Source organism: Meriones unguiculatus, chromosome 3, assembly GCF_030254825.1.
Source record: "Meriones unguiculatus strain TT.TT164.6M chromosome 3, Bangor_MerUng_6.1, whole genome shotgun sequence".
Lineage (NCBI taxonomy): Eukaryota > Metazoa > Chordata > Mammalia > Rodentia > Muridae > Meriones > Meriones unguiculatus.
Genome location: NC_083351.1, coordinates 146,404,407 through 146,423,748, shown reverse-complemented (window position 1 = coordinate 146,423,748; position 19,342 = coordinate 146,404,407). Strand labels below are relative to the sequence as shown.

At 39.8% G+C, this 19,342-nt stretch overlaps 1 protein-coding gene across 2 annotated transcripts in view; it reads left to right on the top strand.

The window, feature by feature from the left end:
• Corin (corin, serine peptidase) overlaps positions 1–19,342 on the top strand; it is a 197,164-nt gene that overhangs the window by 53,668 nt on the left and 124,154 nt on the right. For both annotated transcript variants that reach the window (XM_060380731.1, XM_060380730.1), the window contains exons 4-5: positions 1,222–1,429; positions 15,472–15,656. In XM_060380731.1, the coding sequence (XP_060236714.1) occupies positions 1,222–1,429; positions 15,472–15,656 (393 nt within the window). The remainder of the gene's footprint in view (positions 1–1,221; positions 1,430–15,471; positions 15,657–19,342) is intronic.

Below are 19,342 nucleotides of genomic sequence, written 5' to 3'. Positions count from 1 at the left end.
CAGTCTCTGGGCTGTCATTTTGTTCTATTGACAGTGTCCTTTGCTTTACAGAAGCCTTTCAGTTTCATGAGGTTCCATTCATTTATTGTTGATCTTTTAGAGCCTGCGTTGTTGGTGTTCTGTTTAGGAAGTTGTCTCTTGTGCCAATGAGTTCAAGGCTCTTCTCCACTTTTTCTTCTAACCGATTTAGTTGGTTTTATGTTGAGGTCTTTGACTTAGACTTTAGTTTTGTGCAGGGTGATAAATATGGGTCTATTTGCATTTTCTACATGTAGACATCCAGTTAGGCCAGCACCATTTGTTGAAGATGCTATCTTTTTTTTTTTCCATTGTATGCTTTTGGCTTCTTTGTTTTTAAATAGGAGCTTACATAAACTACAACTTTAAGTTAAAAACCCTAGACGGTTATTAAAACCAATACAAGAGCAGAGAGTAAAATGAAAAATAAAAGTCTTCTAAAATTCTGTTATGTGAATCCATGTCAACATTTTGATTTATGTTAGTCTAGGCAGTCAAGTTCCTGGGGTGGAAGCATTGGGTGGGCCGTGGATGTGACAATGCCCATCAGAACTGGCTCTGAAAGAAATCGAGGTCAGAGCCTCTGGGAACCATGCTGTAGGCTGGATCGCAGGTCCTTGTGCCATTGTGTGGGTTAGGTGTTAGGACACATTTTTTTTATAAGGTGCTATTTTTTTTATTAGCTTATGACCACCATTCTGTATGATTGCATTGTCTTCCAAAGCAGTCCACATCCTAAGATTAAATACTCTACTGCCTAGTCATATAGTTTAACTTCAACTCCACAGTTAAAGGCTTGCATTTCTATCTTTGAAAAGTAGTAAGTTATGTATATGCATACATCTACATCCACAATCAGGGTTATTTTCATAAGATAAAATGCCTATAACTGGCACTGGAGTGTCAAAGAATATGGGCATCTAAACACACTGACAAATGTTTTTCTTCCCAGGTAGCTGGTCCACAGCAGCTCCCTAGAAGAGAATTTTCTACATTTTCTTAGGAACCACCTGCTCTGCCTTCGTAGATGTCACTAAGCTGATTTCATTGTTGTACTCACATATGTGTGAATGTCTGTACTATATTAGCACTCTAATATAGAATATATGCCCTATTATGAACTCGTTTCCCTGTTATATCACATAAGCTTACAAATGTGGATTTCTTATTCATCTTCTAAATGTGAGTGTCTCTGCTTCCCAGGCACCTGCGTGAACATCACTCACAGCCAGTGTCAGATTCTGCCCTACCACAGCACGCTGGCACCTTTCTTGCCAATTGTCAGAAACATGGACATGGAGAAATTCCTCAAGTTCTTCACATACCTGCACCGCCTCAGTTGCTATCAGCATATCCTGCTATTTGGCTGCAGCCTCGCCTTTCCTGAGTGTGTCATTGATGGTGATGACAGGTATTTTGGAACCAAATCATTTAATGATAAGAGCCCAGTTACTCTAGGGACAAGTGTCCCAGAGGAACAAATTGTCCTGTTACTACTTTTTAGTTTTGCTGCTTTTAGTGGGAGAAAGGACCCGCATCTGTCATAGTTAATTGCAAGTCTCTGAAACTAATGTATTTAGATTTAGAGTATCCAGATTAATTTTTTATGGGAAGAAATTATCTATATATTAGTCGGGGGGGACATTCAATTGCTCTTTCAGTGAGGGTCTGACAGAGGAAGAAATGTATCCTCTGAAATGTATAGCTGAAATGTTTATTGGTGAGACTTTTTTTTATGGAGGCATGCAGGAGGGAGGGGCAAAGGAAACAATTAAGTAATAAGCACCACGGTCTCATGGTAAGAGGATGCAGTTCTACTACCAAAATCTTCAAGAGAAGAAAGGCACGAAGCAATTGTAAACTCATAGCTGCGTGTGAGGAGATGAAATAGACACCCTAGACCCCTTCTCCAATCATCCTTTCTGCCAGTGAATGTACTCACCAGCAAGAGACAAAGACATCCAGTACAATGGGTGAGATCCAGAATCTCATCAAACATCATCAGCTAACAAGTCCAGAATCTTATTTAAATCAGTTACGAATGGCATCCTGGTTGGTTTTTCTCATCAGCATGAGGACCTAGTGCTAGGGTTGGGGTGTAGATATGCAAGCAGAAACTACTCAATAGGATGGAAATAATTTTCAGTAGCAGTCTATCAACCCAAATAATGTCATGGTTATTTACAGCACTAAAGGTATATTTGGACAATTTCAAAGCACATGCCAAGTACCTATTCTCAAGCAACATCAGGTATTATCTGGATTTAAATGTTAGGAACTTTTGAGACTAGTAAGAGCAGGACACATTTTATTTTTCAAGTGCAGTTACATCCCATGTTGTTTGTGATAAATTGAGCAGTGTGTAAAATACCCTGTGAATCGGGCAAACACCTGTTGTTTTAATTGCAAGATGCTACACTGCTCAGGTAGAGCAGAAGCAGTAGATGTTGAGCTGTATAAATAAAAAACCAGGACTGTGTGGAGAATTCGGCAGAACTTGACTTGTCAAGGACTCAGGTACAGAGGGTGGCTTCATGGTGCATAGAAAGAGAAGGTGGATTTGATCTTTCTCATGGGTTAAAATCAGAGATGCTTGTGTGGGCTGTGGTTATGAGTCAGCGCCATAGTGCTTGCCTAGCATATATAGAACCCTGCGCTCCAGAAACAATTGAAGATGGTCACCCAGACTTGTTTTGTTTTCCCAGACTGTGGCAACATAGTTAGTGGTTCTGTTGGCTTTCTTGGGTTGCTTTAACAAAGTGCCACCTGCTGGGTGGCTTAAACAACAGAAATGTCTTCTCCCACAGATCTGAAGGCTGAAAGTCCGCTTGTCTGCCGGGCTGTCTGGTTCCCAGAACTCTATGGGGACAATTCATTTGTCCCTTTCCTGGTTTCCTATTATTTCTGTTCCTTTGTCTTGTGCCCGTATTTCTCCAGCTTGTGCCTCTGCCATCACAGAGCACCCATCTCTTCCTCTTCTGTCTCCTCTAAGGACACTGCCATTGGAGTCAGGGCTCAGCCACACAATCTAGGGTAATAGCTTCACCTCCAGATCCTTAATTATATCCACAGAGACCTGTCTTCAGTGAGGTGGCATTTCCAGTTGCAGAGATTACGATGTGGACCCCTGTCTTTGAGGCAGTGGTTGGGAAACAGGCTAAGGGAACTACGTGTCATGGCCTCCTCCTACATAAAAGAGAAATAATGCTTATACTTATGTTACCAATTTAATGTGAGGATTTAATGACTCATGGGTCTTGGGATACTACCTGGATCTTAGAAAGAGCTCAGTAAATGTTAGCAATAGCTATAAAGTGGTGATTTGTGAAGGACAAGTAGAATGAATGAAGTGGAGCACACACAAATGTACTTCTAATCTATATGCTATGTATGAAGGATTTAAAATAAAAGAGTACTCCTTTGCTTAAAACAAAATTACATTCAGTACCAAAGGTTTTTGGAACTGGATTCTCATTCTATTTCTGTCTAATTTCCAAGAAGTTTATATATATATATATATATATATATATATATATATATATATATATATTTAGATTAGGTCCTCTGTAGGCTCAGGCATGCACACAGAAAGTCAATGAAAAGAAGTGTGTTCATAGGCTCGGAACAACTAGGTTCATCATGATGATCCTCTTTATTCTAACTCAGTCTCTGCTTGAATAAACATTTTTGAGCTCCCACACTTTCCAGGGCACTTTAAGATAAACTTGTTTTTCCCCTGACCTGATTTATCCTTTGATAACTGCACTGGTATGAGAGTTTTCCATTTTCTCTTATAATTAATAATAATTCACAGTTACGTTTCAAGTGTTCCTTGGGGACTGATCTCATTTTTATTATTATGTTTAGTTTTATAATTGTCCTTTTAGGCCATGCTTCCTGCTGCCATTTACTGTGTATATGGGAACTGCAACCTAATTTAATAAGCAGAGTAAGTTCAACAAAGTAAATGTATTGTAGAAAACCATTATAAGGTCAAACATATTTTTCTTGTGTTTCACTCTTTTGTATCCTCTATTATATGCTACACTATTCAAATAAAGGAAAAGTGTTTGTTTTCCAACCTAGAGAAAAACCGTTAACTATATAACATTTAAAATTTAATTTTAAAACATTGTAGCGGGATGTATAAACAGTATAGTTTTTTAACCTGATTCTTTGGAGACCACAGATACTAATTAACTGCATTGTATGTTGAAGCTTCAGTGGACTTTCTTGGTCTTTATTTTGGACCAAGTGTATGTTCATGTACTGCAGCACGGTCTAGTTGAAAGACAGGAGAACATATGGCTCCAATGGAGCATATCTAGAAGTATAAAAATTTAACTGATAAGCTGTTGGGGTGGCTCTAAAGTATGTAGGTTAAAAGACAGTGCTTAAAATATCAAATAGCTAGCAAGAAAGTATTGGCTAGCTAACAGAATATTAGACCCAGATGATGTTTTGATATAAGAAGTAAAGTTCAAGTCTTTTTGTGCTTTTGATAGGTAACTGTTGCCCTCTTCTACCTCCTTCAAACCATTGGCTTGTAATTTTATCAGCCCCGAGAGGGTGTTAATTTGGCTTGGAAATATAAGCCTCGATTTAGCTTCTAGAAGGTTCTCCAGAAACCTTGCTGACTTCCCATCACCCCACTCAAACCTTCTACTCCTTTGCAGGGAAAGTCTTTACCCGTGACAGGGTGGGTTGAAGTAAGGAAACTGATGAGTGGCCTAATGAACTTTCTCCTTGGGAGTACCAATCTGTGACTGGGCTTTAGCAGAAATACCCAGGGCAAGGAAATCAAATTTCTTTATGTAGGTAGATGACTAGATATTAGAAAGCATATCTCAAATGTAGGACCATTTCCCATAGTAGTCTAAATTCCTATAAGTATGTGCTGGAAAATAGACGAACTTCCTCAAATTAACACTGTGTGTGTGTGTGTGTGTGTGTGTGTGTGTGTGTGGCCAGAGGCCAGCCTCATCCTCATTCCTCAGGAACCAGCTGCCTTGTTTTCTGAGACTGTGCCATTGGATTGGAGCTTGCAGAGTAGACAGGCTGGCCAGTCAGTGAACTCCAGACACTCTCCTGCCTTCACATCCCAGTGCTGGAGTTACAAGCACGTGGTACTATGCCCACCTTTTTCATTTTTTTAAACACAAGCTCTAAGAATTGAAGTCAGGTTCTTATGTGACAAGCACTTTACTGACTGAGCTATTTCCACAGCTTAGAGTAGAATTCACTTTTATAAGATTTATTTATTTTATGTGTATGAGTGCTCTATCTGCAAGAAGAGGGTATTAGATTACATTATAGATGGTTGCTGGGAATTGAACTCAGGACCTCTGGAAGAGCAGATAGTGCTCTGAACTGCTGAGCCATCTCTCCAGCGCTCCTGTAACTCATTTTCAAGTGTAAGAATTTTTAGTAACATAAAATTTTACAAATTTAAGAAATAGTAACAACCTTTCTGAACAACCTTGTTGAAATGAACCACCAAAGTTACTCACTGTTCTTATTGTGTCTCCCAGTTTTTGTTGTTGTTGTTTTCTATCACTTCTAGAAAGTGTTCATGTATGGTCTATGGTCTAGACTGTCTGGCAGATAAATTCTTCACAAATAGTGGTTCTTGTTATTGATAGAGCATATGCTTATATCGACTTGATTCCATGTTTGGAGATGCCAGATTTCTATTGTCACCTCCTTCTTTCCATTTCCTGACCCACTACCCTTCCACTGCCCATGTGATAATTTAAGAACATTTTGCATGGTGCCATTCAGTATCCTTTTAAGCTCTCTGTCAGACTTAGATTTCAAGCTAAGCTCCATGCTGTGTTTTTGAAGCCCTTCCTGACTCTCTTATGTCATGGACCCAGCTCCACCTTCACTAACCTTCCTTTCCCTTTCTCAACAAACAAACAAACAAACAAACAAACAAACAAACCTCTTTTGAGCAGCCTTTGCACATAATGTTGTTTCCTTTGCCTCTGAGATATTCCCTCCCACTTTAAGCCCTTAGTCTCAAAGTTCTGGCTGTAGGGAAGCCTTCTCTCAACACCCAGGTTTTTATTTTCTTTTCATGGCAGCCTGATGGTGCCCCTTGTTTTCACCATATGTTAAGTGTTCTTAACATGCATAGACCCCTAAGAAACACACCAGGTTTAGCCTAAGAAGCAGAAGGAAGTGGCTGAGTTTATGGGTTTGATGAAGGCAATGGCTTCACAGTTACTCTCTAATTTCTGAACTGGTCATATTGTTTGCATCAATTACTTAGAGCCTCTTGTATGACAGTCACACTTTTCATTTCGATGGATAGGTGCTAGGATTTTCCTGTTTGGGCCTCATCACATTACAAAATAAGCCTGAAATGTCTCCAGGAAGTGGTCATGGTATATACCAATAATACATTGGGATAGTTTTTGAAAAACCAAAACTTTGGCTACATAGAGCTACAAAGCTTATAAAGAGCAATTTCTGCTATTTGCGTACCCGACGCTGTCACGACACTTTCAGTTGGACTGCCCTAATAGTGTTTCAGTTAAATAGTAACACATTTGCTTAACATATAGGCTTAGGAGACTTCCTCTGCAGCAGTCATGTCATAGCACAGCCCGTGACAGTCACGTATGTACTTGCAGCCCTGGCATTGTGTTGAATTCTGTGTAATAGGAATGAGAACATTCTCTGGAGAGTTCATTAAACATATAAGGTCACTGTAAGCTCATGTTATTACTATCTAGAGAGAATAATTGCACACTGCTAATTTATCTTGCTAAGGACTTTGTATCTTAAAAACCTTATTGTGTCACCTTTGAGTACATATGGAAAATTAGAATTAAAATAATTATACTAAAAATGCTATGGGGCAGTGGTCAAAGAAAGTGGACTCTGACCCTGTTACAAACTATGTATTCTAGAGTTGGTACTTGTTAGGGTTAAGTTACTTCCTAACTTGGAAGCAGAGGTCTATTATGTACTTGTCAGCTGACTGTTCAGTCAGCCAAGCATAGCACAACTCCCTTTAATGCCAGGCAACACTGATGAGCTACTCTGTAAAATTATGCCTAAAATGTCAGCTTAGGTGAGACTCCATCCGATGACTCAAAGTGGTCCGATAATGTACATAATTGTTGCATAATTCAGTATGCTTTTATTTTACCACGTTGTAAACCTGGAGAATTGGGCCAGCCAAAATCTTCCTGAAAATGTCTTGTCATATTACTGCCAGTTCCTGGGACACTCACCCTTTACCCAGTTCAGTGGCATCTTCATTTACTTTTCTCTCCAATTCTCGGTATCAGTTGCATGTGATTAGAACTTAAAAATGATACTTGGGATTCCGTTCACTGGAAAAACCCTTATCATTGGTGTCATTTGGTGATACAAAAAAAAAAAAAAAAAAAAAAATCAAAGCATCTGCAATGTTGCAAGTTGCTTTTGATATTTGCTAATCTCTCATCCTGTGGGTCTTGGTACGTGTGGCACATATTAGAGATAAACAGTGTCCCATCAGTTAGAAGGCCTGTCTTTTGACATTCTTTCAGGAGCCGTTTAATGGCTTTGTGTTATCCCTGCTGGCTTAAATCAGCATGTCTTTATCTGTTTGCATTTCTTTTTTTGAGTTTTTTTTTTTTCTCTTAAGAGTGAAACCCCCAAGTTGTCAAATAAACAAGACAATGTGTCTGCAGATGTTTATTATCTATTTTACTGACATTCTCCTATTATGTGGGAGGGATGTAAAGACTGAAGAGCAAGGAAAGTGTAGACTTGCAGTCCTGAAGGAGAGGGAGTCTGGAGAGCAGAGAAGGTTTGCATCCTTGTCCAGCTCACTCAGCTGGGAGAAGAGCACTGTGGTGACGGCTCTCCTTCCACATTTGCTACTGACAGCTTTATTTCTAGGGTGCCTAAGTCATCCTCTGCACATTTCACTCACTAATTCAACAGCTACCTGTGTTGTCCCCACTTGTAGATTAGGCAGACACTGTAAAGATAATGCCCAGGAACCTTTGGCTTTGTGGAGTTTACACTGTATTGGTGGGAGATTAACAAATTATCAAATAAATCAATAGATTGAGATCATTTCTTGTTCTGGCTCAAGAAGACCACAAGAGTAACTTTCACTTGAGTAGAGATTATACTCACTTGTCTTTCATGGATAGTTACATGATTTTGCTTCCATCCAAATCATGCTCTTCTGCAGCAGCCCCCTGAGACAAACACAAACAGCAGCCCACAAAACCTGCCATGGCTGTATTTACTGAATCTGAGTGATAAAGTCTCCTACCAGGTTTTAAGCTAATGGTAGCTGAACCTTTTACTCGACATGCCATCGTGTTTCTTCGCTAAACAAGTATTTGTTGAGCCCTGTTGGGTGTGAGACATGCAGCTATGTGCTGGCCATTCTTGGTTTACTTCTTGATAGTCACTTGCCACATGCCTGTGCTCCAGCTCTTCCCTCGACACTGTTTTAGAAATGATCACTTTTGGGCTCTATGTTGACTCGTACAGAGGGAGCCACCAGTAGGGAATCAGAATGCACAACAGGGAGTTTGGATAGTGATCACCTCGTGTTCCTCTATGCCTACTGCACATATTGGGTGCATCTTAAATAGCAGGTCTTGGCTCCTGTGCAGCAGCCTTCCTTATTCCAGCAATTACTCCTTTCCTTTGTAAACTTAGATGTCAATAGCTCTTGTCCCCACCCCTTGTTGGTATTAGGAAACACTGCTTTTGTCGGTAGTTTCATTGAACACTACACACTGCTCCAACTTCAGTGGTTCATCTTTTCTATCCTGGACCATGATTATTACAAATAATGATAAGATAGTCACAGTCCTAGCTGTTAGAGCTACAGACTAAAGAGAGTAAGGAATACTCTGACTCCTTCCTTCATCTCTTTTCTGACAGGAGACTATGGCAAAGGCAAGCTTTCACTTGTATAACTTCATCTTCATGCCTAGTGCAGGTAGAGACAAAGGAAGCACTCTATCTTTCTCTTACGTACATGTAAGGATTCTTCAGTCATTTGACGTTCTGTTGACCCCTCACAGTGACACCATGCCTCCTGTTGTCTTGTCATCTCTAGCAAAGGTGATGGGTTTATATTCTTGCACCATGTTGGTTCATATGTAGAAGTGGTCACCTAACAAACAATTCTGGGGCCATAGCCGTCTCCTCTTTAAGTTTTACTCTTCTTACAACAGGAAAGGAGAAAATGAAGGCAGTTGATTTTGCAAGACTCTTTAGACATGAACAGTGTCTTTATGTCTGAGGAAGGGTCATGGCTCTAGGAGTTGGCCAGCTCTGACTCTGTGAGCATCAATTGCTAAATAGCTCAGTCTAAAAAAGACAAACTAGGATTGCATTAGAAATGATTGTTTAAGTCTCACACATAAATTGTACGTTAACTCAGTAATGTGACTTTGACAAAGTGATGTGCCCAGGAAACATCATTACTGATTACTGGGTTATACATTAGCACACTCTCTGTGTGCTACAAATGCATGTATTTGTATTACTACCTCTGTAAATAAGAGCCTTAGTAAGGTTACTTAGCTGGCTCCTCTCCAGAGCCTCACCGTATGAATTAAGGTGTTCGCTATAGCTGAGGCCTTATCTGAAGGCTTGACCGGGAAAGGATCCATATCTAAGTTCATGAGTCATTAAAAGAACTTCATTTTCTCAAGGGCTGTTGGGAAATGGTTGGTTCACCCTCAAGGCCAACCATGTGATCTCCTTAATATGTACCACAACTTGCTTTGTCAAAGTCAACAAGAGAGAAAGGGGTGGTGGAGCACAAATAAGATAGATTATGATTATATGTAGCTCAATAATGAAATGGCATCCCGTTAGTTCTATGGTTGGAAGGAAGTCAATAGGCCAGTATGTAATCAAGGGAGGGGCTTCCACAGGCAGGAGAAGTAGAAGGCAGAGGTCATGGGTAATATTTTAAGTTTTCCCAGCCACAAATCATCCTCCCCAATATCCACAAAAAGCTCTTCTAATATAAATATAGAGCTCTTCTAATATATTTTAAGCATAGTCTATTAAAAATAAAATTTGACAACTGTGATATGAGATTTTGAATGGATATCTTGGCAATATTTAAACAGAACATTTGGCTCAAAGGCATTGTATTACTGTTAATTTCTTGTGTTTTTTTTTTCTTCTAAATTTAGTTACATGAAATGATTGCTTTTGAGGAACTCAAGGGAAAGCATCTACAGAACATCCACTTGGGGGCTGGTGATAAGCAAGAGGTGTAGTAATAGATTTTTCAAACACCTACTTTATTTAAGGTTTTTAAATGCCTCCACCTCCCTTCCAAATCCCCAACTTTACACAGATTAGTAGGGAAAGGGGCTGTAGACCTCTTTGAGCTACTTCCTGTTCATAAGGGTTGATGGGTTTTTGGGGATATACCAATCTCAGTTGTCATGATACCAGCAGTCCAGTTCAACAGCAAAGCAGCAGCAGCAACATGCGTCGACAGCAGCATAATGAGTCAGTAGAATCTGCTAGACTCCACCAAATGGCACAAGTCTGCTGAAGTGGCAAAACTCCTCCAAAGCAGCAAGGAAAGTTCTCTGGAGCATTTTTTCTCTACAAAAACAAGCAAAGCGATGCAAAGCGCTGAAAACCATAGAGATGCAATGAGCCTTGTCTCACTGTCCTCACTGTCTGTGGGCTTCTATTATCCTTTCTCAGAGTCCACACAAAGGTGTTTTCCAGCTCACAAAAACCCTGCCCCTCACATGAGGTAGTTTTCATCTGAGATATATCACCTGCCTGTTAACATTCCCACATCTCACACTTGGAGCCAAAAAAAAAAAAAAAAAAAAAAAAAGAAGAAGACGTATCCACATGACACAACTGAGTTTCCAAAGAAACCAGAAACTTCCACCTCAAAGAGGCTTCCCCAGCTGTAAACTGTGTGAATTACAACAGTGACCAGTGTGGTAACAAATGTCCCTGGGTGAGATAGTGGCAAAAATGCTATTGGGGTAACCAATTGTTTTCTGTTTGGATTTAAGGCCTGCTCCACAGGAGGAAACATATGCCTCATATTGTAAATCTGGCCAAGAAGTCTGAGTTGGGGATCTTACAGGTTTTAGGGATGAGCCTACCATTATTATTCTTTTCAGTGGATGTAAGATCAAACTACCCTCTAACTTTGTATCTCCATATCCATCAGTTAGTGCGGCTCTTGGTCTTCATCACAGAAGTTCCTTTATGCAGTAGATGATGGGTAATGCAGACACTCACAGCTGATCAAAGTGCAGAGAAGGAAATAAGTGACAGTAGCAGGCTCAGCCACAAATGGACTGTCTGTTTTCACACAACCCCAGCCAGGGATTGGAGATCAGAGGGGACCAGAACAAAACAGTGTCTCCTGGATTGGATCAGTCACTGTAGCTGTAAATCCAGAGCAGCTGTGACCACCTGCACAAGGTCAGGCCAGCCAACATTCTAGCATAGAGTGGGAAGGCGATTTTTGAGATCTTACCTCCGAGGACTGGTGAACAGTTGATGTGTTTTGGGGGAGGGAAAGATGGCCCCAAATTCAGGAGTATATGGACAGCACAGCTTGGGCTCAAAGCTTATTAAAAACGAAAGGGCACGAATTTGGTGGTTAGGAGGTAGGTGACAGTGAATCTGGAAGGCATTAGAGGGAGAAGTGAGGATGAATTTGATCAAAATATATTGCACGGCAGGGGTGGTGGTCACAAGAAATTCTCAAAGAATTTATATGAAACATTTCTACAGAGTAGTTCACATTGATAGAAAATATGATTTATAACTCTTAAAAGCCTACTGGCCATAGAAGTTTATTTTGTATCTCTAGATTATTTAAAAAATTCACTTTTATGGCTGTTTACACTTATTTCTAGATAAACATCTATATCCTTTTAGATGAATCATAATAAAATTTCCTGTGAACAAATTCAGTTATGACGTTATAGATTAGATGAGCAATAGTTTTGGTAAATTGATTATTTAAAAACATCCTCCCTGGTGCAAGTTCTACAAGTCCTTATTATCACTGTGGAGTTACCATGTTTCCAAATTAATCAAACGTGTCAACAGATAATTGTAGAGGTACATCAGAACTCAGCTCCTTCCCTTGAATTAGCATGCACCACACCAAATGTATCACACATCCTTTAAGAACAGTCACCCTTTCTAAAATAGTCATTCTGATAGTCAAAGTAGTCCTTCCCTTCTGCCAAGCACTGTTTTTCAGTTGCCAGTGTATCGTTGCTTGGATATAGATACTTATATTCCAAAATAGTGTAGCCTGTCTCACCACCCTGTTCCATGTGATGGAAAGCAAAACACATCTGTCCTTCACAGGCAGCTGAATTTCAGGCAAAACAATAACAAATGGCTCCTCATTTGTTCACAGTTTGCAAGGGCTCATAGTTATTAATACTCTACCCCCAGCTCACATATTCCAGTCCAGCCATGTAAATCTCATGTGTCTCAGTTGGTTACACCTCTTAGGAGACTTATTTGGAAATGCTTTAGACATTTTTCCTAGGCACTAATTATAGAACAGATGGCCTAATGGTATTTTAGTATTCCTATATATCCTCAGTTTGAACCTTGAGAAAAATGTCTGTTATTTTTTGCAGTTCAGCCATGCTGATAGGGTTATCATAGCCTCAGCACTCCTATGAGAAACACTGCTCTAAAGAATGAATTAAAATTTATAAAATGTTCATAATAAATGAATTATGGAAAATGGTCTAAACTTGAGCTTTTCTAAATTCCTCACTGAGGAAACTGAGTCCTGGCATGAATGGACTGTTGGCTCAAGGTCAGATAGTGGCATAGTATCTGTGGGAAGATCTAGAGTGGAGGACTTAGGAAAATGAGCATGGTAGAGAGTACGAGTCCATGACAGTGAGTCCGTTTCTGGGTTAAAAACTTAACTTCGGTACATGAAAAAAGACACAGATGGTGAAGAATATGTAGCCTCAGAACTGAAGAAAGTTTCCTGAACTACTGGGGAGACTTGTCCACTCTTGATTCTGCAATATCTAATTGTGTTGTGGTGGTAAGAGTGAGAATAGCTGAAATATGCTCGTGTGTTTGAAAACTAGTCTCCAGCTGGTGGGATTCCTTGGGAAGGATTAGGAGATGTGACCTTGTTGGAGGAAGTGTGTTTCTTTAATCAGGCTTTGGGGTTGACAGTTGGCTTTCTCTGCATCCTGCTTGTGGGTCAAGATGTGAGCTCTCAGTGTTTCCTGCTGCCCTACCTTTGTTCTAACATCACGGACTTCAACTCTCTGAAACCGTAAACCATAAATTAATTGCTTTTTTTTTGTATGTTGCCTTGGCCATGTGTTTTATCATAGCAATAGAAACACTGATGGAGATATTCCAGAATGGCTATCAGGACCAATTCATGTTTTATGTTCTCAATGTAACTTGTTCAAATGCAAAACTTTTCTTCCTGTACTATCAAATTTAGTTACATATTAATTTAAACAGATCCTTGCATTATCTTTTTATTATTTTATTTTGTAATCATTTATTCTTTCATATATTACATCCTGATCACAATTTCCCCTCTGTTCTCTCCTTCCAAACCTTTCCCATTCTCCCTTCCTCATCTACTACTCTTCTGTTTCCATTCAGAAAAGGGAAGTCCTTCCAGGAATATCAACCGGACATGTCATATCATTTTGCAATAAGACTAGACACCCCCACTCTTTCATGTTAATGCTAGCTGAGGCAACCCAGCAGGAAGACAATGTCCTAAAAGCAGGCAAAAGCACCATAAATAGCCCCTGCTCTCTCAAATAGGAGTCCCACAAAAACACAAAGCTACATAAATATAACATATATGCAAAGGGTCTAGATTAGACTCATGCAGGCCCCCTGATTATTGTCCCAGTCTCTGTGAGCCCCCATGAACTCAGGTTTATTGATTTTAAACAGATTATTTTAAAAGATAGTTTTCAACTTTTTAAAGTTAAAATAGAATTATTTTTATTAGAATATGACTCATGAGGGGCGCCTGGTGATGCAGGCATGTAATATAGGTAGCTTGGTAGGTTTACGCAGGATGATCACAAGTTCAAGGTCTGTCTAGGCTATACAGTGAGTTCAAAGCCAGCATGAGAACTTAGTGAGATCTTGTCTCAAAATAAGGACAGGGAATGGGAAATCTTAGATCAGCAGGATGGACAATGCCCTGAGTATGACCCATCAGCACCACACAACACAAATGTTGAGAACTCCGTTTCCACTTTTCATGTATAACAGAATTTCTCCTCCAAGGCTCTCAAACATCATGTAAAAATCCAGTATAACCCACTAGATGTCAAGTCCCATCATGTTTCTGAATCACTGTAACAAATGGTGTATGGTAGATGAGCTTGTTTGATCAAGGGGTTTGTAAAGTCCAGTTATTATACAAGAATAGATATTGTTAAAAGATATAGAGGTCAAGGACTGGAAGCTCACACACCAGCTTTCTCTCCCTACCTCTGCCATTGTGAAGCCGGGAGTAAGAAGTGTGTGATATTTGATTCCACTCCAGAATCTTCACAGGCCTGTGCTTCCCAGGATAGGTTTAGTACAGATCCAATATTGTATGACTTTGTGATATCAAGATTTGAAATAGTTGCCTTGATGGCAGTCACATGAAGTTTCTACTTCTTTCTGAGTTTTTTTTTTTTTTTTCAAGTCCTTTGAAATGCCTTTGGCAGAGTTAGGCAAGGAAAAAAGATACAACCTATAGCTGAGAGGCAGAGAAAGCCACTTGGCTCTGAGAGGAAACCATTTCATGGTTTTGACATTGGTAGCATATAAGTTAAAATCCTCAGAGCAGACGGGGGGGGGGTCTGGGAGTGTTTGTTTACATACAAGGAGGATAGTTCCTAGGGCATCACTGCTTTTACTATTAACAAATGGGGAATCACTTTTTTTTTAAAGTACACAAGATTTTCCGCATTGCCAGTTGTCTGTATGCAGTATCCTTGAAGGCCAGGGAGGATAAAAATCAGCTTTCTATATTTGCCTCTGAGAGACAGTTTGAATTGAATTTCTCAAAGGAAAGATAAAAAGTGAGTGTAACATATTTTTTTGACCTACTTTACTCTTTCAAATTGGAGGCCTCCATTTCCCTTTTTTCTTTCTGTTGGTTGACCAGTATATTTTAACATGGGAAGCTTAAGAACAATCATTTGGGAGAAAGTGCTTCTACAATAAATGACTACACTATGTGTTTTGAAACTAGTTTATTATCTTCAGAATCCACATAATTGGGTGGATGAAACAGTCATAGGACTGAATACAGAAATTTAAGTTGTTGATGGTACATAGGAAACGCAAGTTAATTGTCTACATTAAGTTGCTTGTGGGTAAATTTAATATCAATATTATTCTCTTGAGAACTCTTCTATAACAATATTAATATCTCCTGTTTTTCCTTCCATTTAGGCGTGGCCTCCTACCCTGTAGATCTTTCTGTGAGGCTGCAAAAGAAGGGTGTGAGTCTGTCCTGGGGATGGTGAACTCCTCCTGGCCAGATTCCCTCAGATGCTCTCAGTTTGTAGACCACACTGAGAACAAGAACAATGTCAGCAAGATCTGCTTCTCCCTGCAGCAGGAACATGGAAAGCAATGTAAGTGTCTGTGTTTCCTTTTAAAGTTTGTATTCAGATACCGTCCACTTGGGGATATCTACGTAAGTGTTGTACAGTCTTAACTAAATGAGAAGACTCCAGATTAAGAAGCAGGATAATAACCAGACTGAGAAATGCCCACAATAAACTTCCTAATCACCTCACCTTTGCCAAAGACTTCCATCACTTCAGGTAGCTTTGCTTATTACTGAAGCTCATATAAATTGAGCTAAATAATGTGTGACACCTTTGTATCCTTTTGCATTTGCTTAACATTACACTTGAGCAATGCATTGTGTTTATTGCAGGTTCCATTTTTTTCTCATTGCTTGAAGTGCTCTAATACTCAGTTACACAACATTATATTTCTCTAGTCTGTTATTGATGATCATTGAGTTTGGTCCAGTTTCAGTTATTATGAAGAACAGTGCTGTTACTATTTTTGCACATGTCTTTGGTTGGACACAGTTGTGGACATGTTCAGTGAAATAGTTCTCTAAACTAGTTGTATGGATTTATACTCTTCAAATCTGTGTGTGAAAGCCATCTTTTTCTCATCCCTTCCTGATGTTGGCATTTTCAGTCTTTCTCTTTTTTACACTTCTGATGAGAGCACTAGGGTATCTCCCTTTGACTTTAAGTTGTCTTTCCATAAGGAATTCAATTATATGTTAAAAAATGAATAATTGCTACTTTGTCCTTTCTATTGTATAAATATTTGCCCATTTCCAATGGTCCTATTAACTTACAGTTTCATGTGCAGCATGGATATACTTCATTATTGTTTTGATCTGAAATGTTGCCCAAAATCTTGTTTTCTGAAGGCTTGTCTACTGGCCTGTAACAACTGCTGAGAGTTTCTGAAATCTCAAAGAGGTGGAGCACAGTAGAAGAAGTTAGGTCACTGGGGTCTAGCCTCTGAAGTGGGTGTTGAGACACTGGCTCATTCTATTTCTCTATGATTTCCAGCCACCTTGAGGTGAGAAGGCTCATCTACCATGTGCCTTTGCCATTATGTTTTACTCCAAACAGTCCCAAAGTAAATGTGAGGAACCATGGACCAAAATCTCTGAAACTCTGAGGCAAACCAAATCTCTCCTTTCTTTAAACAGTTTATTTCAGGCATTTTGAGATTTTAGAGTGATGCAAAGCTGACTAATACAGATGCAATTTATTGGGCAGATGTATTACAAAGGTTTCTGACTGCATTTTCCCACTTTCAACACGCATACCACTTTTCCCTGTACATGGAACAGAAACAGAGGGAGTTTTATCAATCTTGCTTTATTATTTTATTAATTGTTTGAAAATTTTACATAATGTAATTTAATCATATTCACTCCCCATCTTTCAACTCCTCTAAGATCTACTTGCTTGCCTGTCCACCCAACTTTGTATCTTCATTTTAAAAAAGTCTTCTGAGTATGATTTCTGCTGCCCATATACTCTTGTGTGTGCGGCCATCCACTGGTCAGCCTGTAAGGTGCTAGACTCTATCTACTGCAAAAAGAAGCTTCTCTGATGAGGGTTGAGAGATGCACTAGTCTATGGAAATAACAATAAATTATCAGGAGTCATTTTAATACTGTGTCCATTTAGAGAATAATAGTAGTAGTTTGCCCCAGAGCCTATAACTTGTTTAACCATAGATTCTTGATCTCTACCATAGTGCCAGGTATGAGTTTACTACTGCGGAACAGGCTTTAACTCCAACCAGAAAGTTGTTGGTTACTTCTGTGACATTTATGCCACTATTGCTCCAGTGGGTATGTCTTTCCAGGGCAGTCATTATTAGCTCACAGAGTTCACAGCTAGGTAAGACTGATAATTACTTTTCTCTTAGGGTAGCATGCATAGCACCTTTTCATCACCATGAAAGCTAGCCATTAAAGATGATGCTTCCAAGTGATTGCTAGTTTGCTTTTTCCATGTTCTATGATTCAAGTATATGGTTTAGCAATAAGCTTTTAATGTTTATGGTAGGATCCAGAAGATATTATTAGTCATATTTGGGAACTTCTATTTGCAGTTTTATTTTGGGGAAGGGAGGCTTTATTTGGCTTACACTTTCAAATCAGTCTGTGATGGCTATTCTTGGTTGTCATTTTGACTATATCTGTAATGAGCTACATGCCAGAAATGGAGGGCACACCTGTAATCTGGATCTTGAGACAGAAAGACAACATTCCCTTCATCCAGATCTTGAGGCTGGAAGACAGAGGAGGGATGACACATTGTAAGGCTGGAGCTGAGGCAACCTGCCACCCCAAGCCCACTGCATTGGACACTCCAGACTGAGGCAATTCCAAGCCTTAGCTATTTCAACCTACCTCAGGGAGTGGGACAGTCGACCAAGCTGAGGCAGCAGGCTACACCAAACCATCTTGATGTCTCACAGGCTGTGGTGATCCAGTGCCACCCCTCCCTCTTGTGGCAGTGGGGAATCTGAACCATCTCCTGCATGCCCCCCACCCCAAGAGCCAATTAAATACATAGTAGCAAGTACCAGAAGTCAGGCCAATCAGCAACAAAATAACAACAAATATACCTTTAAACCTGATCTTGAGGAACACCTTTAGTCTTGGCTATACCATCTTCTGGAAGCCTATATAATGCAATGGAAGAAGGAAAGGTTTATTCATTCTTCATCTGCTTGCCCTTGCTTTGCCAGCACATTCACTGGAGCCTACTTCTTCAGGAGTCCAGCTTATACAGAAGACCAGCTGAGACACTCATTCTCATGGGACTGAGCAACTACTAGATTCTTGATTCTTGGACTTTCCATTCATAGATAGCCATTGTTGAATTAGTTGGAATTTCAATAAATTACATGCATACATATACGTGTATATATACATATGGAGAGACAGAGAGACAAAGATTCATTCCATAAGTTCAAGACCCTAGGGAATCCTGACTAGTATACAGTCTACCACCGAGGGAAGTTGAACTTGGAAGCAGGAACTGAAGTAAAGACCAGGGAGGCATCAGTCTTACCCAGCCGTTTACTGGTTTGCCCCTTCAGGCTTGCCTGTCTAGAGGAGTTGAAGTAGAGGCCACAGAGGAAGCTGTTTACTGGCTTGCTTCTCATGGCTAGCTCAGCCTGCTTTCTTATATAACCCCGCTCAGGGGTGGTATTGCATATAGTGAGCTTGGCACTTTCATATCAATCATCAATCAAGAAATTCTTTACAGTCTTTCCTATAGGCCATTGGATCATTTTCTCAGTTGAGGTTTCTTTTTTCCAGATAACCCTAGGTTTGGCCAAGTGGACAATAAACCAAACAGGACAGTTTTATGTAAGGATTGCATTTAACTTAAAATTATCTTTTTTTTTTTCCCACTGTATTAATACTCACCAAAAGCTATTCAGGGTTGAAGAGACAGCTCAGTCATTAAGCTCTTGCTGTTCAAGAATGAAGAGTGAGGACCAGAATTTGGTTCCTCATTCCCAAAACTCAAGTAAATGCCCTGTGGGAGTGAATCCTGCCTTTTATTCCATTCTGAGAAGGCAGAGACAGGGGATCCGCAGCTGCCTAAGGAGAGTTGCTATGCAGTGGAGCTCTGGGTTTGATTGAGAGACCCTGCTTTATTTTACAAGGTGGAAGGGTAATGAGGTCAGGCATCCAGGCATGAGCACTTACAAGCACATACACCCACGGTCAGGTTTTAAGCAGAAATGGTCC